Raw genomic sequence first — 21,902 nt, 5'->3', positions numbered from 1 at the left:
CTCCCAAGGCTCATGTGAGAATTAATTGATGACTTAGCTTAGCACCTGGCACACAATAAGGGCTCAGTCAAGAGGCCATTCTCATAAGGCCCCAACAGGATGAATGAATGGATACGTCAGGCACTAAATCAGTGAGTATTAGTGACACCCTTTGAACGGGGCCTGGTACACAGCAAGAGCTAAGAAAATGCTTGATAAATAAAAAGATACATAAAGTTAAAAAGAGAGGAGAAGCCTGGTTGCTGGTGGAAATCTTACTAGAAGCTGGAATGCAACCCCCCCTCTGGGACGGTCCCTCCTTGGGCTTTCCCTGGAGCCCCCACCTGGCTGGTGGCAGGGGAGAATGGGGGTGTGGGGAGGAGGGGGAGAGCCCTCAGACGTACCACCCGTCCTTGAACTTTCTACCTCCAAAAAGCAGACAAAGTCTGCAGTACGGCAGGAGACACTTTGGATTTTTAAACTTTGGGTTCTCGAGTGTTTTTCCTGCCCCTCGCCTCCTCCCACAGGAGCCCACTCCCCTGGTTTCTCTCGCTGTAGGTTAGTTTCAGCTGCGTTGACCTTGACAGAAGGGACTCCCTGCGTGCGGTCTGCGCTCTCGGGTCCTGGTTGCGGGTGTGGGACTCACTCAGGCTCTGGCTCTGCTGCTGCGGAGCGGCCCGGGGCGTGAACATGCTCTCGTCTACCACTGATGGGTGCCCGTGCTGTCTCCAGTCTGGGGCTCTTCTGAATAACGCGGTTCTGAATGAGCCTCCTCGTGTGTGTGCTTGGGTGGATGAGCGCTCTGTTGCTGGAACTTCTGGGCGGTAGGTGGGTGTGTGATCAGCTGCAGGACAGATTGCCACACTGTCTTCCAGGAGGGAGCACGGGCCACACTCCCACGAGAGTTTCGGTTGCCCTACATCCTCACGAAGGCTTGTCATTCTCTTTTTGAAGTTCTGCCCAGTCTTGTGGGTGTGTAGTGATAGTTCACTGTGGCTTTTCACTTTAATTTCCCTAATATTAATAAGGCTGCCTACCTTTCCATAGGCTAATTGGGTCACCAGACATCCTATGGCATGAAGTGCCTGGTCAAGTCTTTTGCCAGTTGCTAATTGGCGTGTCTTTCTTTGTTTGCTGATTTACAGTTCTTTATATACCCTAGATATGAGCTCTTTGTCAGTTTTTCTTTTCTCCCCAAAGCCCCAGTACATAGTTGTATATCCTAGTTGCAGGTCATTCTAGTTCTTCTATGTGGGACACCAGAGCGTGGCTTGATGAGCGGTGCCATGTCTGCCCCCAGGATCCGAACCTGTGAACCCTGGGCCACTGAGGCAGAGGGCGCAAACCTAACCACTGGGCCATGGGGCTGGCCCCTCTTTGTCAGTTTTATGTACTACAAATTTCTTCTCTCCGTCTGTGGTCACCTTTTTATTCTATTAGTGGTGTCTTCTGATGAACAGGTGTTCTTAACAGTTCAATTTACCAATCTATTCCTTTAGTGACTCTTTTTTTGGAATGTCCTTTTCAGAAATCTCTCCCTTGTCAACCCAAGGTCATGAAGATATTTCTGAGAATTTAAATTTATGGCAAATCAAGTCTCAGCGATCCATGGAGAGGGCTGCCTTTTTAATGTTGTTGAATAGTATAGACAGAAGGCATGCTGCTGCCTCCAGCCAGCCACTTGGCGTGTTCTTCTTCTCATAAATGGATTTTCCCTAGAGGGCACCTGGCTATGTGGTGGCTCTCAGGAACTGGGCCCCCGGAGAGAGGCCAGTGCAGTTGCCTGCACCTGGGGTGCTGGGCATTTGTTGGTTTGACCCAGGCAAGGCCCCTCTTCAATTCCCTGCCCCAGGGATCAGGCCGGCACTCCCTCCAGTCACACTGCGGGACTCCCTGGGAGCCCGTCCAGGGCATGAGGCCTGGGTAGGGGCTGTGGGCAGCACAAGGAGACAGCCCCATAACAGGACTGAGGGTATCCTCGGGGGCAGGTGCTCAGGGCTCCTGATAAGGTCCCCACACCTTCCTGAAATCCATCTGATAGCTTTAACCTGATGGGCCAGTCGTGCTGTGTGGCTGCTAGACGTGGGAAGAAGAGGCCTGGGATGGTGGGTGGGCTCCACAGGGAGCGGGAAAGCAGGGGTGGAGGTTAGTGGTGTGGTGGTAAATGGTTAACAACCAGCTCTCTGCAGAAAAAGCTCTGATTTGTAGCATTTACCAATTTCTACGGTGTAAATACTCCCACTATGGCCGATCCCAAGCCAGCAACATGATGTCTGGAACGGGGAGTTAGGGAGAGACGTGCAGTAGCACATCGTTATATTAAATTTCCATCACACATAAGCAGTAGACATAACCTCAAGAGCGTAGATAGTAGTGGAGTAAATAATTAGGAAGTGATGGGTTTTGAGTATTTATTGCCTCTGTTTTAAATCACTTATTTGTTAGTTTGTATAACAATTTTTAATAATGGCTGTGTTTAACAACCGACTCACAAAATTCCTGAAAATGTACCACCTGGCACTCACGAGCTTCTGGGAGCTGGCTCCAGCGCTCCACGGGCGCCTGGGGCTGGGGGAGCAGCTTCTGTGCAGCAGGGGCCAGGGGGGGCGAGTTCAGCTCTCAGTGGGCTGGCGCCGAGGGTACAGGGTTTCAGCTGAGCTGAGCCCCAGCCTGAGTGCTCCCAGGGCGCCTCCAGTACCAGCAGGGAAGAGAGCTTCTGTGGCCTGGCCTGTCCGGTCTCCCAGTGCCACATGTCAATCAAGACAATTCCCAGGGATCGCAGGCCAGCCTCCTGGAGTTATCTTATTTCTGGAACAGGGTGGAGGCAGAGGGAAGGGCCTGGCTCAGGTGCATGGGTGTGGCACGCCTGGGCCAGGATTCCAGATTCTTACCACCGCCCCCAAGTTATGGCCACGGCCACACCGCTTCCAATGATGTGTTCGGCCCAGTGATCCGCTGTTACTTAACCCCCATCAGTGGCTCCTGGTTCCCCGCAAGATAAAGTCCAAACTCCTCAGCCTGGTCTGTACGGCCTTGAGGATTTTTTTTTTAATTAGGCCTTGAGGAATTTGACCCTTGCTCACCTAGGTTCCAGGAGAAGCTAGACTTTTCACCTTCTGGAAAATGCTGTGCATGTTCATACTTCTGGGCAGTTCCGTCAGCCAGGAACACCCTCTCCCTACTCGACTCAGGAAAAGTCTATCCATTCTTCTTGACCCCAATGAAATAGCACCCTTTTTAAGAAGCCCCAGGGGCAGGGCCGTGGCCGAGTGCTTAAGTTTGTGTGCTCTGCTTTGGCAGCCCTGGGTTCACCGGTTTGAATCCCGGGAGAGCACCTACACCACTCATCAGGCTGTGCTGTGGCGACGTCCCACATAGCAGAACTAGAATGACCTACAACTAGGATATACAACTATGTACTGAGCTTTTGGGGAGAAAAAAATAAGAGGAAGATTGGCAACAGATATTAGCTCAGGGCTAATCTTCCTCACCAAAAAGCATATCTTTAAAAAAAAAAAAGGCAGCACCATCCCCATATCCCCAGCCAGAATACACTGTCCCTCTTTCCTGCCCCCAAGCCCGGGGTGCATATCATGTTTCCAACACTTCCAGTGCTGCCTTGTCACGAAGAGTGCAAGATGTGTGTCCCCACTGGGCTGTGGCCAGTATCGTGTCCTGTGCATCCTTTCTCCCTAGGGCCAGGCTCATAGTTGAGTCTCAGTTGGTAAATGACAAGTGTGCTGTGGACTCTAAGCACTTCAGTATAAGCTCATCCCTGCTGTCCACAGCATCAATGAGCCTGAGACGCCTGCATTGCAGAACGTTTCTTCAGACATTCGAGTTTTTATTGCCCACCTACTATGTGCCAGGAGCCTGCTAGGCTCAGGGAGTCGAGGCAAAACCTCTGGAAATGACTGTCCTCCCCTCCGAGCTATCTGAGGTGCCTGCTTGCTCTCCTTCTGGGAGCACAGACACCCGCGGTGCAACTGGGGAAGCGCGGGGAGGAGATTCTGCAGCGGGAGCACTGGGGCTGCTGTGGGCCCTGGCCCAGCTCAGGCAGCGAAGAGGAGAGTCCTTCCAGGAGCCGGGGAGCCCCTGCCTTGGGGCCGGGAGTGTGTGATTGTGTGCCTGAGAATGGTGTGTGCACGTGTGCATGTGCATATGTATGTATTTGTGTGCAGGGACCATGATTTATTTTTTCCTTTAAATTAATTAATCTTTTCACTTGAATACATTTAAAAATGAAAGCTTCTATCACTACCATACATGTAAAGCTAACATTTTTCTAATGCATTTTAAGATAAATTGATAAATATTCAAGTTTTAAAATGTCTGTCTGTGGTGCTGCCTCGAACCACCGTATGTCCCCCAGTGGTATGTGCACCCTGTTGGGCACCACAGACCTTGCCCACAAACCGTTCCCACAGAGCCCTGGAATTTCAAAGACGTGCCCACGGCTTGGCAAGGGGTGCTGGGAGCCCAAGCAGGGTAGCCCCACCATGATGTCTCTATATGTTATGTTTCTGTATGGAATTTTATTTGACAAAAGAGTTCAGATCCCAAAAACATAGCAGAAGCCCACTGCCGAGCCCACATCTCTGTCTGACAGGAGAGGGCCTGGAGTTGTGCTGTCCAGTATGGCAGCTGCTGGCCACATGCAGTTACTGAATTTTAAATTAATCAAAGTTGAATTAAAACTTCAGCTCCTCAGTCACACTAGTGGCATGTCAAGAGCATGGCAGCCCCTGTGGCTAGTGGCTGCTGTGCTGGCCAGCGCAGATGTAGAATGTTTCCATCACTGCAGGAAGCTGCATTGGATGGTCCTGACTTGGGTGGGTGTGGGCGGGCGGTTTAGTGGTAATTCCTGCCATGGGGCTTTACCTCTTCCAGGCCTAGAGTGTGAGCACCTGCTTGAGACAAAGCCCCAGCACAGATGCTGTCTCTTTGTCCTCAGAAGAGGAGAGATGGGACCTTCCCTCTCTCTGCTCCTCTACCTCCTCTGCAAGGAGGCCAGATGCATCCTAGGCGGGTCCATCCCTTGTAGCCACTACACCTGCAATGTGGGAAACCCCAGTTCCGTCTTCCAGACCTGAGCCCCAAGCCTTTCCTGCTCTCTGCCCGCCGGGGCCCTGTCTCTGGTCCTCCCTGTTTCCTCAGAGCCTCCCTCTCTGGCCTGCACCTCACCGTCAGCCAGTTCCACATACTTCCCTCCTCCCCACCCTTGCCCTTGGTCCTTTCACCGTCTCTCAGCCCTGTTCCACCCAAACTCAAGGATCTCTGGGCTCCCCAGACTGCTGTTAGGGCCTTCTGGAAAAATCTCACGGAGCTGTGATTGGGTCTGCTGCAAACACAGGTCTGAGACCTCAGCAGGGCCTTGCTGCTGTTTGCTTCTTTGAGATCCCTCTCTGGTTGGAGTCTTGCAACCCTGGGCCAACGTTCCGGATCTTCTCTGTGTGCCTCAAATCTCTCTTTCCATCCTTCTCCTTCCACTGATGACTTAACAAAGGTCCTGAGAGCCCCACAGACAGCCGAAGGGCACTCCCTCCAGGCTGGGCGCCCCTGCAGTTCTCTCTCCCTGCCAGCCTCGCCGGGTGTGGGCTCCCACTCCCTCCCGGGGCTCCCGTGTCTCTCCTACCAGCCATCCCTGCTCTCCCTGGCATTGCTGATAGCTTCTCCTTTTTCCTTTTTTGGCTTAAAAACATCCTTAGGTCCCACTAAGAGCATCTCTTAAAACCTTCTAGCTCTGCTCACCACCAATCTTTATCCAAATGTGTGGCCTGCATTCTTTGCCTCCGTGCCTCATCACACCTTTCACTCCCTTACCTCTTATAAGAGAGTAATGTGGCACGTAGACCTAAATTATAATGAATCCACTCTGTCAAATGTACCCAGAAACATAAGCCACCCTTTTTTCACCTTCTGTTACAATACAGGGGGCAGGGAAGGGCCCCTCTTCCTTGCTAACCCCCCTCCAACGCCAGGACCATGTGCGCCTCCAACTTCCTCTGTGTCCTCATACCCAGGCCAATACTAGGTATACAATAACTTTAAGTAAAGGTTAGAGGACTTAACCCAAGGATACCAACATTATTAGTGAATAGAGAAATTTGGAAAATGATGTTAATGAGTATTAAAACCCATATATATTAACTATATTCCTTTTTTTCATAGTGAAATATAATATGCATATAGAAAATTGCACACAAAAAATCTACAGCTCAAAGATTATCATCTCACCCAGGTCATGAAAGGGATGCTAGCACCCCAGAAGGCCCCTCAGCTGCTCCTGCCTCTTGGATCCCAACCTTCTCCCTGCAGAAGGAAGCACTCTGCCAACAGTCCCTTCCTTTCTCTTCTTAGGCACTATGGTTTTATCGCCTGAGCATGAATCTCTAAACACTTTCCTTTAGTTTTGTCTGTGTTTGAACTTTATATTATGGAAAAATATAGTGGCTGTTCTTTGGTGTCTGACTTTTTTTGCCTCACATTATCATTATTATTATTTTAAAGTTTCATCCAAGTTGGTATATGTAAATGTAGTTGATTTTTTTTTGCCACTCTATTGTATTCCCTATATGATTATAACTACATATTGTTCATCCATTTTACTGATGGACATTTGGATTATTTACAGTTTTTGGCTGTTATGAAGAATGCTGATAGGGATATTCTGGTATGTGTGTCCTGGTACACATATGCAAGCATTTCTAAGGGTGGAATTGCTGAAACATAGTGTGTATGTAGTTTCAGCTTTGGTAGATGACTCCTAAAGTGGTTATATCAATTCATATATATGTACCAATAATTCCATAGCAGCCTGAGAGTTCTAGTTGCTTTATATTGTTCCACAGTCTGATGAAAGCAAAAAAGGGGGAAAAAAGAGTTATTGAAAATTCTTGACAAATAGAAAGCACAAAGTGAGATGGGGAAATAAATCCAAATATATCAGTAATTACAATAAATGTGGATGGATTAAATGAACCAGGTGAAAGACAGAGACTATAAAACTGGAGTAAAAAATTCACACATACAGTTACATGCCATTTATGAGATACCAAACATAAGATCACAGAAAAATTTACAGTGAAATGATGAAAAGGATACAGCATGAAAATGTTACCCAAAGGAAAGCTAAGGAGAGCTCTATTACCCCAGATAAAATAGACTTTAACCCAAAAAGTGTTATTATTAGTGATAGAAAGGACATCTATCACTAGAAAGATATAACATTTTCAAAGTTAAATATAATCAATAAAATAGCCTTTAAGAACAGAAAGCAAAAATTGATAGGACTACAAAGAGAAATTGACATAACTGCCATCATGATGGAGATTTCTGTACTCCTCTCTCCATTACTGGTAAAGTAGAAAATAAAAAGTAAAGAACAGGGAATGAAAAATAATGCAGATAATTAGAATAAAAATCAAATGGAACTTCTAGAAATGAAAAATGCAATAATTGAAATTAGAAACTCAATGGATGGGTTTAAAAGTGGATTAGACACAGCTGAGGGAAGATCTGGTGAACTCAAAGATATGTCCGAAGAAATTTTCTGGAACATTGCACAGAGAGGTAAAAAAATATTTACAAAGTTAAGACATATAGGGCAGTAAGTAACATACACCTACCTAGAATCTAGAAGGAAAAGACAGCGAGACTAAGACAGAGCAATATTTAAAGTACTAAGAGCTCAGCATTTTCCACTACAGATCTATGCAGCCCAACGATTGCTTTGTAGGATTTAAAAAAAGAAACATGTTCAAGACACATCACCATGATGCTCCAGAACGTCATGGTGAGCCCTTACCCCATGACACAGGTCTCAGTGCAGAGGGATATTTAATTTGTGGGATTTTGAAAAAATAAAAAGGTAGAGCTTAAATCTTGGGCAGGTGGAATAGCATGTCACTTAGGAGAGGGATGAGCTAAAATGTTCTAAGGAGGTAACTAACTAGACTTTGCGAAGGTATACAAAGGAAAAATTTCAGGGAGTGGTCCCCAAACGCTTTCCATAGCATTCTAGCATCTAATTAGGGTTCATACGTTGCATTTAGTTGTTATGAATAGAGTTGCTTTTAGGACACTGTTCCCACCTTTTTGTTTTTATGACATTAACTTTCTGAAGAGGCCAGGCTAATTGTTTAAATGCAGAATGTCCTACATTCAGGATTTGTCTGACTATTTCACTGGAGGTGGTTTAACACTGGCTTCCCCCCTGTAACTTGCAGAGAACGTGTTCAATTTAGTCTTTTATGGGGGGTGTGTATATAAATATTTATGTGTGTAAATAAATAGAAATACATATTGCATCTATTATAGCATTGTATATACACTTAGGCATTAACAGTGTCTCTTATTGAGGGACTTTGGGAAACAGCGTATGTCCTCTCTGAGTTTCCACTTCACATCTGCAAGATGGGAGACAGTACTGACCTTCTTCACTGAACACTCCAAAGAAATTTAGACCCTCCGGCAACTCTGACAAGCAGCAGAGAGGTGGTGAGGTGGTGAGGAATTCTGGCCAGGCCCGAAGGCAGGGTGGCTGCACAGAACCGGGACTGGGGTGGCAGCGGGAGGCCACAGCTCTGTTTCTGGACCGGCTTTGGCTGTGAGATATGAAAAAAACTAATGGGACACAGATGACTTTAGTGGCAGCCTTAAAAATGAGAGAAAAGAAAATGAAAAGAAGTCCAAGGCTTGAAAGTAAAGAAACCTTAACCTAAAATAATGTAGCGAGATGCTAAAATAAATGTTTCAATTTGTACAGTTTACCAGTACTACTGGTGAAAACTCAGGGCTTCCTCAGAGTCGGAGTAAGGTTAAAGAAAACAATAAATGTAATAAACTGAGTCCATTTGTCCATATGCCACTTCCAAAGGACAACTGTTTCAACAGAGTAACCTGAAAGGATTTTCTGTGAATTGAAGCTTATGTTGTCTGAAGTAAGTAATTTGGGTAAACATCACCAATTGGACATCGTTTAGAAAGGCCCCAATGGAACTAATAGGCATTTTTCAGGTCAGAGAGAACAGATGCAGAAAAGAGCTTATCTGGAAAGCACTGTGGCTTCTCACCACGACCTCCCAGCTGACCGCCTGTTAGTAAGGTCCAGGCATGTGCTCTGAACACACGTGGCCCAGGGAGCCGGGATGAATCCTTCCATGCTTTTTGTTGGTGTTGGCTAAATTTACTTTTTTACTTCAAACATTTTTGTTGGGAACAAGGAATCAAGACCAACTAGAAGGCATAATCTGATGGAGAAAAACAGACGGAGCACTGTGAAAATATTTTCAAGGGTCAGGGTACACCTGGGCCGCGCTGTCTCCATTAGTGGCCCCCTAAGGCCGTTCACTATGTCCTGCTGGGCTGCTTTGTGCTTGTTCCTTCATTTCATAACAGGAGAAGCCCTGTCAATCTCCCTCTGCCAGAAAACACACACGCTTCATTTCACAAGCTCAATAGTTCAGATTCTATTGGATTTCTTTTGCCTATCAATAGTCAAAAGGAGGTCTATGGCGGAGCATGGGCCCCACCAGGGAACTTTGAGAATGCAGGCTCTCAGGCCCCTCTCCCAGCCTCCTGAATCAGAATCTAGTTTTAGCAGGACCCCCAGGGGATTTGTAGGCACACTAAAGCCTCAGGAGCACACTGGGTTCTTAAACTGGCTGCACATCAGGATCATCTGTGGAGCTTTAAAACACAGACACACGGGTCCCAGTGAAGCACTGTATCCCCCGCCCCCCATTTTATTAACATCCACAGATCTCCTCCCCGCAGAATCCCCCTTCGTTTGCCATTTCCCATTGTCCCCAGTGCCCCTTGTTTATGGTCTACTTCTGCCTGCTTTTCCCCACCTTTTAAATTTCTTCTCTAAAATACAATCAGAGTCAACAGAAAAAAAGATCTTAAAGATAATTTTGTTATATATGCAACAAAACTTTCTTCTCAAGAATTGAGGAGCCCGAAATCTTTTCCCTGCTTGCCAAGGTGCCACGTTGCCTGGAAATAGCTCCAGCACTCTCTGCCAGGGCTTTTGCTAAATCAGTTGCCTCCTGCATTGCAAGGACCTGCACGCTTCCACAACCGCCCTTCGGACTTCCTGGTTTCCATCCCTAATGTACAACCTACCCCAAATTGGCTCTGTCTTCATTTGCTCAGTACTAGTACTTTCAAAATTACGACATGTAGCATACATATAGAAAAATACATACACGTGTGTAGTGTAACAAATAATTACAACACGGCCGTGTAGCTACCACCCATGTGAAGAAAAAATATTTCCAGCGCTCAAGAGCATGCCCCAGCCCCTGCCCTTTCCAGTTCAACACCCCCTGAGAGATGACCACTACCCTAATTTTGTGGTAAGGCTATTTCTTAGCTCTTCTTTGTGATTTTACATCTATCCATGCACTCTAAAAAATGCAGCTTGGTTTGGAACTTTATATAAATGGAGTCATTTATGTAAATCTTCATATAAATGGAATCATAATGTCTGCTGTTTCGCATTTTACTTTTTTTAACGTCGTATTTGTGGGACACGTTCGTGTTGTGTGTAGCTGTCGTTTGTGCATTTTCGTTGCTGTAGACAGTCAATTTTATGATTATACCATACGGGGATTTTCAGGAGAACATACTTCGTGTGATTCAGCTTGTTGAACTTTCTTGAGACTTGCCTTACGTATGGTGTACGGCCAATTTTCACCAGTATTCTGTGTGTGCTTGACAAGAAAGTGGGCGCTGCGGTTTAGAAGAGATGTATGTGTCCGACGGGCAGATTTGCTATTGCATGTTCCTACCTTTTACATCTCCACCGATCTTTTCTCTGCTTGCCTTGTCAATCACTGAGAAGTGTTAATATCTTCCACTACGATTGTGAATTTGTCTATTTCTTCTTTTAATTTTGTCAATGTTTACATTATAGAATTTGAAGCTATTAGGGGCCATCAAAACTTTAAATCATTATATCTTCCTGGAAGATTAAAACTTTTATCTTATGGGATGACTCTGTTTATCTTTAGCAGTGTTAAATTCTCTTTCCATGTGAATAACTTACCTGCGGATTGTTGTGTATCTTCTCTGTACACGATCACGTCATTTATAGATAAGGACAGGATTGGGTTTTTTTTCGTGGCCTCTGGCTTTGGTTTGAACCTCCAGCACAACGTTGAATAGAAGTGGGGATGGTGGGAGACCTTACTGTGTTCCTAAGATCAAAGGGTAAGCATTCCACATATCGCCACTAAGTATGGATGTTGTATTTTATCAAATATAAATCGTCAGTTCACTCCTCTGCTCAACCCCTCAAGTGGTTTCCCCGTCTCACTAAGTCCAAGAGGCAAAGTTCTTGCAGTGATCTACTCGGCTCTGCAGGACCTGAGCCCCACTGTTCCTACGACTGCCTCTCTTACTGCTCTCCCTGGTTCAAACTACTCCAGGCATTGCACTCTCTGCTGTTTATTCAGTCCTCTGGCTTGGTCCTGCCTCAGGGCCTTTGCACCGGCCATTTCCTCTGCCTGGAATGCTTTTCTCTCAGATATCCCATGGCCAGCTTCCTCACTTACTTCAGATCTTTGCTCAAAAGTCCCCTTCTCATGAGGCCTTAGTAATAACCTTATCTAAAATGTCAACTACTGCAACATTTTACATCCTCTTTCCTGCTTTGTTTTAGCTCCTTGGCACTCATCACTGTTTATTTTTGCCATAAGCATCTTTGCTGTAGACATCTTTGCCACAAGCATTTTGCCGCAAACATTTTCTCTGCATAACTAACTGGTCAGTGAGGCAATTTTGCCATAAAAGATAAAACAACTGGTTGATAGTTCGGTTTCAACTAGAAAATACAGGGATAAAACTGCCTGGAGGTGTGAAATAAGACAGTGTAAAGCTAGATTGCATACTACACTAGAAAACGATAACATAGTTTACAAATCCTTCGGTGAGCGGTCATCCCTCCCACCTTCAAAACCCAAAGTTGCCCAAGCTACGGCAAACGTGAAGGAGGCGGCTATCATTCCCAGCAGCGTTCGAGGGTGCTAGTCACCGATGCTTTAGCCAAAGTAGACACAACACTTGTTCTCTAATGCGTCTTTACCAAACTTGTCACCCAATATTAGAAGTTCGAGGCAAAAGAAGAATCAAGCTCCTCCTATTCCTTCCAAAGAAGGACGTGGTTACGTGATTCCTTGTAAGTTTCTTGCAAGTGGTGAAAATTTTTTGCTTCTTAACAGTGGACAACATGATGTGGACAGAATTTTGGTATTTGGCACAGAATCTGGCTTAGATGATTTGGTGAAATATAAGGACTGGACATGCGATAGAACATTTAAATTTAGTCCAGATGTGTACGGCACATTTCATTATGTCCTTTAAATGTCCCTCTTTTATTTTTTGTTATTTTACCTTATATGGCAAAATTGCCTAACTGGCGAATTAAGTTATGTGGTGAAAATGTTTGCGGTGAAAATGCTTACAAGGCAAGTAACTAGAGCCCTATTTAGCATCTAAGGTGAGTTTCTTGTTTATCAGGTCTGATTCATTCATTTATTTAAGAGATAGTGATTGAATGTGCCTATGTACTGGGCCTGTTCTGGGCATGGGGGATGCAGCAGTAAACAAGACGACCCCAGATCTCAACCCTCTGGCTTCTGCCCTGTTTTTTTTTTCTCCTCTGTTTAATAGCAAAACTCATCAAGAGATGTCTATACTTACTCCATCTTCAAGTTTCTCTCCTCCGATGATGCTCACTATCTGGGTACAAGCCCAAAGTGGCTTGCCGTTGCTCTACAGTCCCACTCAGCAGCTGAAGTTCCCCGGGGGCAGAGTGTCTGGCTGGACCACAGTGTATTGATCCATTCACCTACTGAAGGGCATCTTAGTTGCTTCCAAGTTTCCCGCAATTATGAATAAAGCTGCTATAAACATCTATGTGTGGGTTTTTGTGTGGACATAAGTTTTCAGTTCCTTTGGGTAAATACCAAGCAACGTGATTGCTGGATCATATGGTAAGAGTATGTTTAGTTTTGTAATAAAGTGCGCAAATGTCTTCTAAAGTGGCTGTACCATTTTGTGTTTCCACCAGCAATAAATGAGAGTTCCTGTTGCTCCACATCCTTGCCAGCATTTGGTGTTGTCAGTGTTCTGGATTTTGGCCATTCTAATAGATGTGCAGTGGTGTCTTATTGTTTTAATTTGTTTCCTTGATGACACATGATGTAGAGCATCTTTTCATATGCTTATTTGCCAACTGTGTGTCTTTTTTGGTGAGGTGTCTGTTAAAATCTTTGGCCCATTTTTAAATCAGGTTGTTTTCTTACTGGTGGGTTTTAAGCGTTCTTTGTATATTTTGGATAACAGCCCTTTACCAGATGTGTCTTCTGCAAATATTTTCTCCCAGTCCGTGGCTTATCTTCTCACTCTCTTGACGTTGTCTTTTTCAGAGCATAAGTTTTTAATTTTAATGAAGTTCAGCTTCTCAATTCTTTCTTTCATGGATTGTGCCTTTGGTCTTGTATCTGAAAAGTCATTGCCATACCCAAGGTCACCAAGGTTATTCTCCTATGTTAACTTCTAGGGGTTTTATAGTTTGGCATTTTGTACTTAGGTCTATGATCCATTTTGAGTTACTTTTTTTTTTTTTAAGATTTTATTTTTCCTTTTTCTCCCCAAAGCCCCCTGGTACATAGTTGTGTATTTTTAGTTGTGGGTCCCTCTAGTTGTGGCATGTGGGATGCCGCCTCAGCATGGTTCGATGAGCGGTGCCACATCCGCGCCCAGGATTCAAACCCATGAAACCCTGGGCCACCGCAGCGGAGCGCGCAAACTCAACCACTCGGCCACAGGCCGGCCCCCTTGAGCTGCTTTTTGTGAAGGTGTAAGGTCTGTGTCAAGATTCATTTTGCTGCATGTGGATGGCCAGTTGTTCTAGCACCCTTTGCTGAAAAAGTATCTTTGCTCCATTGTACCACCTTTGCTCCTTTGTCAAACATCAGTTGACTATATTCATGTGGGTCTATTTCTGGGCTCTTCATTCCATTGATCTGGTTGTCTCTTCTTTCAGCAGTACCACACCATCTTTATTACCACAGTTTTACAGTAAGTCTTCACATCAGGTAATGTAGGTCCGCCTACTTCGTTCTTCTTCAATAGTGTTGACTATTCTTATTTTCTTTTAAAGATTGGCACCTGAGCTAACAACTGTTGCCAATCTTTTTTTTTTCTGCTTTTTCTCTTCAAATCCCCCCAGTGTATAGCTGTATAGATATATTTTTTTAGTTGTGGGTCCTTCTAGTTGTGGCATGTGGGACACCACCTCAGCATGGCCTTACGAGCGGTGCCATGTCCACGCCCAGGATCTGAACCTGGATTATATAGTGTGAATCTGGACTTAGGATTCATGGGGTGCTTGTTGGTGATACTTGGGGATAACAATAAATGGGAAATTTCACAACGACAGCATGACAAGGGCAAAAGAATCAGGGGCTCAGATGTCTAAGAAAGGAAGGTCTGGCTCATCTCAGTACACAAGCAATGTTGACCAGCAGAAATGCTAGTTGAGGGCAAGGGGAAATCTAGACTAGACAGTGGAAGAATCTGGAGATGTTTTCCATACAGTGCCTCAGGGTGTCCCCAGCAGGACTGAGCCCCAGGTGCCCATAGTGGTGACTCTCGCAATTTGTCTCAATTCCTCAGTCTCCCTAGAGACTAGACTTCCTAGAATCTCTAGACTCCCTAGACTTCCTAGAATCACCTCCCCAGTCCTTATCTAAAAGTCTGCATTTGGGAGAACCCAAGTAAGACCCTGTTCACCAAGGTTATCATGAAGTCTGTCAAGCATCTTGCTGACATCCTGATATACTGTCTCTCTCTCTCTCCTAAAACAGAAAAGAGTTTAGTCTGCCATGATTTCTTGCTATGGAGACCCATGTTGGCTCCTGGTGATTATAAGTTTCTTTTCTAAGTGCTCATGAAAATCCATTTAATAAGCTATTAATTTGATAGCAGGTCAACTGTTACTTTTAAAAAATTATGAAGGACTTTCAAATTCCAATTTTGTTTTGTCTAACATTGGTAGTTTTTTATCTGTAAAATACTGAAACATTTTTCTCTAAGCAGTGTTGAAAATTTTGTTTAAATATTTTATTGCCTAAGTATTACTATTTTGTCTAAATATTAAATAATATTTTGCTGAGATGGCTTTTATTTCTGAAAGACTTGTTCACATGAGAGAAATCATGTCTTGAATTTCTAATGGCAAAGCTTTAGAATATAAGCATTTACACATAAGTAAAAGGAAATCATTAATGCCGAATGTTTGCAGTCCAATATATCTAAAAGCACCAAGCATTTATTTATTTATTTATTTATTTTAGGCAGATTAGCCCTAGCTAACTACTGCCAATCCTCGTCTTTTTGCTGAGAAAGACTGGCCCTGAGCTAACATCTATGCCCATTTTCTCTACTTTATATGTGGAACGCCTACCACAGCATGGCTTTTGCCAAGTGGTGCCGTGTCCGCACCTGGGATCCGAACCGGTGAACCCTGGGCCACCGAGAAACAGAATGTGTGAACTTAACTGCTGCACCACCAGACCAGCCCCAGCACCGAGCATTTAAAAATGTAAACATCTTTATAAACCCTTTTCAGTTCATCAGACTAGAAATAGCAAATAGCAAAGGTTTTATCAAATAGGATTACAACTTCAATGGAGAGCAATATTTTCCTTATAATGAGTTATATAGGACAAGCAAATAATCATGAAACATTTATTTAATATAGACACAAAATGTAATACATAATGAGAAAAAATAAACACTTAAATGTTGAACAGAAGAAATTAGTAACAAACACCACTTACATTTGATTTTTGTCAACAAAAGGTCTGAGTCCTAATTTAGCAGGAGCCTTGAATATTTAAGTTAAACCACAGCTGCGTTATGACAGCCACCAGTGCAGTCTACACAGCTCAGCACACTGAAAGTTCAATTAGGGCTTGAGCCAACATTCTTAGAAACCCGAAATAAGTAGACTAAAAGGGCTTGCTTTCTTAGTTAAATCAGATAAATCTTAAAACTAGGAAAATATTCAAAAATAAAAATTTTAAATTGCGTTTTGCTAAGGGCATGAGTTAAAAAATGCACACACATACAAAACAGTGACAAGCCAAAGCACAGAAAGTATTTATATGTGAAAGAATCATGTGGATTTACGTCAAAGAACATCATATTTGTTTATCTTAATGTGGATCATAGTTAGGTTTTAAGGTATCAGAAATCCTTTTGAATTTATTATTGAACTGAAACATACTACACAGAATATTTCAAAGTTGCTACCAAAAAGCAAGTTGAAATTGTACTTGGCAATACAGGTTTCTCAACATACTTATCTTCCCTTTGGGCATCAAACTAAGAAAGGTGTAGGGAGAAAATAATTAAACGGTTTCTGAAGGATACACTAGCCATTTCATCAAGAGTTCTGTTTCTGAATTATATAGAATATCCTGGTCCATAAACAATGTAACAGATTTTTGGAGAGACTATCAGTTTTGGGGCTAAAGAAATAAGGGGTGAGACTGGAACCCTCAGTGACAGCTCTGAAAGGACACGGAAGCTGATAAGCGGCCTGAATAGTGAGACACAGGTGGGAAAGAATATGTGGTAAGTGCTGGCTTGTTACCGGATTTTTTCCCTCCCTCTGATTCATTCATCTTTTTAAGACTGTCTTCTGTGTCCTTTTGGGAGGAAATTATCTTGCCCTTTATCATTTGTTCCTTCAATATTTTAACATAGATTCTATAATAAAAATGACAAATTCAAGGCTAGTATTAAAAACTTGAATACAAATAACAACGAGCTTTATCCTCTGACCAGTAAACTCTTTTTGGTGAATAAAATCCTCATTTGTGGAAGCAGAGCGGCCTCTGTTACTAGACAGTGTTCACTTAGGGGACAATACTCTGCTTTTGGAGGTGGGAATAATCACTTTCTAAATAATGTGTTAAAAGTAAGTACCTTCCTTCTGAGGCATTACGGCTTCATGAAGCGCATTTCACTTCTTATCCTTATGGTGTTTAGTTGCATTATACAACTGCAGATGTGGCTCCTAATTCCTAAGGCTCTCTCCAAAATCACTCAAGAAAAAGCAGGACCAATGAAACTACAATCAAAACCTCTCAAAAATGCAGTTACTGTAGATGTATATAAATAAACTATAATCAAAAGTTGAATCTGAGGTCTGGGAACCGATTTTATGTTGAATGTAAGTCTTTTTAAAAGTTTTCCTATTTAACATGTAATTTAAAAGAATATTGTCGAAACTGAAGTACAAAGATTACATTTATTCTGAGTCCAGACATTTTCTCAACTGGAGAACTACAGGACGGATCTGACTTCTCCATCAGTAATATAGACTCATAATAAGTCATGTTGCAAAAAGTGTCTGACCCTCTTCGGATAAACACAGCACTTAGCTCGAGAGACCAAAGAAGTTAACTGAGTCCTCATGCTCACTGTTAATTTTCCCTATAATTGGTAAAAATGCTGCCTATAGTAGATGGTATTCATATTTTCAATGAATTCATATCTTTTTTGGTGATCAAATAGTGAAAATGAATGAGATTTCATTTTTAAAAATAAGGTTTATTCATAGTAACTATCTTTAATAACAGTACATTTATTTTTACCCTGGGGAATGCACAAGTGTAGACAATGCCAGCTTTAACACTTATTACAAACGTATACTCTTGATACTAACGCCAAAGACTATGACTGTTCTCCCCACTGGCGCTCTTCTCACTATGAAGAACCCTCACTGCGTCTGAACCGAGACTGCGACACGCGGCAGAGAGGAGTGTGGGGTGAGCGGCCAGAATCAGTCAGCAGGCTTTCTATCTTCTCAGTTAGGTAACCGAAATAGAAACTCTAGTTCTAAATTTTAGAAGCAAAGTCTAAATATTAGAAAAATAAGAGAGGGAATTAATAAACTGCTTCGGAATACATGCCTGAGGTGACAACAGCTTGTCCTGTCATGCTGTGGCAGCTTCCAGGTGAAATCTTTTCAGTCTTCAGATTCATACCTGGAAAGAGAGAGAAATTAAGAACATAATATCGAGAGACTTTTGTTTGTTGTTACCAAATGAGTTTCCTTGAAACCTCTCCAGTGACTAAACCAGCAGCACCGCGATTCTCCCGTGAGAGCACTGCTAGCGCAGACATCAGACACCTCCCGGCACCTAGCTGGTGACTCGGGATTCCTGCAGCAGGTGGGAGGATGGACCCGGTAACTGCCAGATACCTGCAGACTCTGAGTCTGTATCTGGCACTTAGATCCATGACAGCTTAGAAGAGAAATTCACTAATTATCTAAATGGTCAGATGGACACAAATAGCTGAATGGCTGTGTGAGTAAAAGGTTAGCAAACCTCCTTCTCTAAGGACAAATGTGATCTCAGATTCACTTTCTAGCTCTGTGGCCCTGGAACCCTGATCAAGGTAAAATGTCAGCTGAGTTTCCAGGCAAAACTGCTAATGACAAAAATGACCACATGTGGACAGAACTGTGAACAAACCATGACTACCCGGTGGGAGTCGCAGCTTTAGGCTCCTGTCTCCGCGGTGAGCTCTGGTAACAGCCATGTTCCTCCCTGGGCATCACGTGGTTGTACTAGAGATACTGGTCCCATGTGGAGCACAGACGTCTAAGCCACGCTGGCTATGGCACCCATCTGCATGGACCTCATTCTCTAGCACCTAAACTGTCACTCGAGGACACATATGACCAGGTGTTGGACTGCTGCAAGGACACCACTGAGGAGAAATGCCTAAAGCTGTCTGGCTAGCTTGCTGCGTTTCCTGTCTGATGCTGCTAAGTGACTCCACTGCCGAGAGTAGCCTACTGTAGTCACGTGTGAGTCTGAAGCTCCAGCTGGACCTCAAAAGCAGCCCTGGTGGGCACTGCGGACGAGGCCTGGCCAGAGCCCCTCTGCTCCCTCAGACGCAGGCTTCTGGACTCGATGGCAGAGCAACGGCCACTGGCCCGACCTCTCTGACGCCAGCTTAGATTCAATGAAGGACAAACATCAGCCCAGTGGAGAGACAAACCCGAGGGGTGGGGTCGGCATGGCTTACTTTGCCAGTCTTTTCCTCAGGTCTTTGATTTGGTCGTTCTTCCTGGTCAGAATCTCTTTCATGTTTCGATAAGCTGCTGTTTGTTGGAATTTCTTCTCTAATTCCTGCGTAGTGAAAAATGTCAGCCCATTACTAAGAAACAGTTAAGGAAAGAAATAATGAATCTGATGAAAATGTCTATTTTTTGCTCTAATTTTACTAATATTCTGCTTATCTTCATTTCTAATTTCTTTTAAAAAAATACTTCTATAAAATTAAGACTATTGAAACTTTAAAAATACATTCTTTCAAATGAGAAGCCAGTAAAATAGTAACATTTTCCCAAGGGCAATGCTAGCAAATAACTCAAACATACTAAGCCCTAGACGTGGGAAATACATTTGAAATAGTAAATTGATTTTCAGGTAAAAGAACCAGGATCTTTTTTCCAAATCCAGAGCAGTGTCAGTGTTTTAGGAGGAGGACTTTCAATTTAGTTAAATTTTAGCTCCCATGTTCTTAAGAGTCTCATTTCTAAAGTGAAGAACCCGTTCTCTATGCATTTCACATAAGTTAAGAAAAAAGTATAGGATCCTTTAAAAAAAAAAAGGTCACCCTCCCTCTGCTGGGCTGCAGCAGGGATGGGCAGGAGGGCAACGTGGGGTGCGGGCCAGCAGTTGTAAGCCACCTGGGGAGGAGCATCTGATCATGGCATAGGAAGGAGTGGAGATTTTTTATTATCACAGATATTTTAGTGCCAAAGATGGAAGATTCTTGGTGCCCAGAAATGATAAACCTTTAGAACACATATTGGCTAATCCTTGACAAAACAAGGTGAACCTGCAGCCGTCCAGCCTCTCCCTGAGGTACTCTTGTCCCTCTACACTGCACTCATCCTTCAACTGGACAGGAACAAACGAATGCGACCTTCTCAGCCAGGCTCAGCTGCTCCTGAACTCTGAGTAGGTCATGCTTGGCTGTCACGAGCTTCTCCTCCAAGGACTTCTGGTTTTCTGTCTTGTCATTCAGTGTCTTCTCAAACTCACTCTTCAAGGTAGCAACGGTGTTTTCTAAGTCACTCAAGTCTTGGGCCTTTATAAAATCCTATGAAAAATACATACATTAACATAAATTCATGTTAACATCCTAAACAGTAACTGTTTTAGTGTGGTAATTCAACATCATGAGATGAAAGCACGTTAGCGTCCCTTGCCAGCCTGGGAAAGCTCTAGCTTCGCGAGGGTCGCCAGCATGCCCAGCGTGCCCTCAGCCCTCAGTGCACAGGGTGTCCTGCACACGGCAGACACTCAGCAGTCACTGATTTCCAAGGACGTAAAATGTGATTTACAAACTGCTGGAATTCTGAAGAGGAACAGGAGAGAGGTGAGATTCTAAATTTGACAAGGTTGCGCGTCAAATAGGTTAGGATGGCAATTAGGTTTCATTTTTGAAAAGTCAAGTTAAAAAAAAATCCTGGTGAAGAATTTTAAATGATACAGATGGAAAAATAATAACATTAATATAATCTACATAAAAAACGTAACAGTCATATGTTTTACTCATTTTCAATAAATATGAGAACCTAATTAATGCTTACTGATTATATGGTTTGCTAAATTTACAAGGTTCTAAGTTTTTCATATTAACTAGTGATATGCACGTTTGCACCCTTTGTCAGTATAACACAACAGCTGGATCTTCTCCCCACCTGGGTCTTGTTTTTGAGTGGATAAAATTTGTAACAGAAGAGTTGTATTAATAAGACAGGAAAATGGTCTATAATTGCTAAATATGAAGATGAAGCAGTATTATCAATAAAAGAAAAATTCCTTTCTCATTTTTGAAATTTGGTCTTTAAAAAAGATTTTATTTCATTGCAACTAGTGAAGTTGTGTATGCATTTTGCTCGTGCCAAAATCTTAAAAGTAAAATTGGAGCAAAGTCCAAAATGGCTTTTAAAACAAATTCATCATCCAAAAATGTTTGCAATTGTTTTGCTTATGAGAAATTATAAAGCTGTTCTGGAATATTTAGCTCTTTGTTTTATAACTCTATGGTCCTTGGTATATAATGATTGAAAATCATATATATTTTCCTTTTTTTTAAAGCCATATAAGAAGTATCCTCCTATTTTAAAAATACAGACAAAGTGATGTAATGTCTGAGATTTGCTGCCAAAAAAAAAAACAGGGGAGGGGAGAGGAAAGGAAAGGTAACTATGAAACCAGATTAGCCATGCCTGATGATAAAGTGGAGTGATAAGTCCTGGGGGTGCCTTATACTATTATCTCTAGTTTTGTTTATGTTTGAAATTTTCCATAGAGAAAGCGTAACAAAAGTCCAATGAAGTAGGTTTGGGGATTGTTTAATAGACATTTACAATGACAATACAACTATCAGAAAAGCCAGTGCTGCACTGAAAATCGCAGTGGTCCCGCTGACATGAAATCCTAGTACAGGATCCACCCTTAATGGAAAGGCCACAGGAGGCAGAACTGTGCACACAATAACTTCCAGCAGGGGGAGCGATACTCAGTCAGTGATTCCCCTCAGACAAGCCTGGGGAACTTCACCACTGGATTTCAGTGCAGTACACAGGTACTGCTAGACACTGATGGCTGGAAGATGCACAACCAGTAAATTCATTCCATTTTGTCATACTCACCGAAGGCAAACTTAAGTAATAATAAGTTCTGATAAAACCAAAATACAAATTCAATTAACTGAAAACACTTCCTTTATTGCCTTTTTGCCCATTGTAATTGGAATGCCAAAGTGAAAGGGGGAAGAACTTTTAAAAAATAAACTTAAGAATATCTTGT

General features: G+C 43.2%; 1 protein-coding gene and 1 long non-coding RNA gene across 3 annotated transcripts in view; both read right to left on the bottom strand.

The window, feature by feature from the left end:
* Positions 1-6,123: 6,123 nt before the first annotated feature.
* Positions 6,124-8,585, bottom strand: LOC139076156 (uncharacterized). The gene is made up of 2 exons (XR_011527473.1): positions 8,413-8,585; positions 6,124-6,831 (listed from the first exon to the last, which is right to left on the bottom strand). It is a non-coding gene; the product is annotated as an uncharacterized lncRNA (long non-coding RNA).
* Positions 8,586-15,727: 7,142 nt separating this feature from the next.
* LZTFL1 (leucine zipper transcription factor like 1) overlaps positions 15,728-21,902 on the bottom strand; it is a 52,493-nt gene continuing 46,318 nt past the window's right edge. For both annotated transcript variants that reach the window (XM_008526423.2, XM_008526422.2), the window contains exons 8-10: positions 20,008-20,184; positions 19,102-19,205; positions 15,728-18,050 (exon numbers count right to left, since the gene is read on the bottom strand). In XM_008526423.2, the coding sequence (XP_008524645.1) occupies positions 18,032-18,050; positions 19,102-19,205; positions 20,008-20,184 (300 nt within the window). In that variant the 3' untranslated portion in view covers positions 15,728-18,031. The remainder of the gene's footprint in view (positions 18,051-19,101; positions 19,206-20,007; positions 20,185-21,902) is intronic.

This window comes from Equus przewalskii, chromosome 15 (assembly GCF_037783145.1).
Source record: "Equus przewalskii isolate Varuska chromosome 15, EquPr2, whole genome shotgun sequence".
Taxonomy (NCBI): domain Eukaryota; kingdom Metazoa; phylum Chordata; class Mammalia; order Perissodactyla; family Equidae; genus Equus; species Equus przewalskii.
This window is presented reverse-complemented; position numbering and strand designations above follow the sequence as displayed.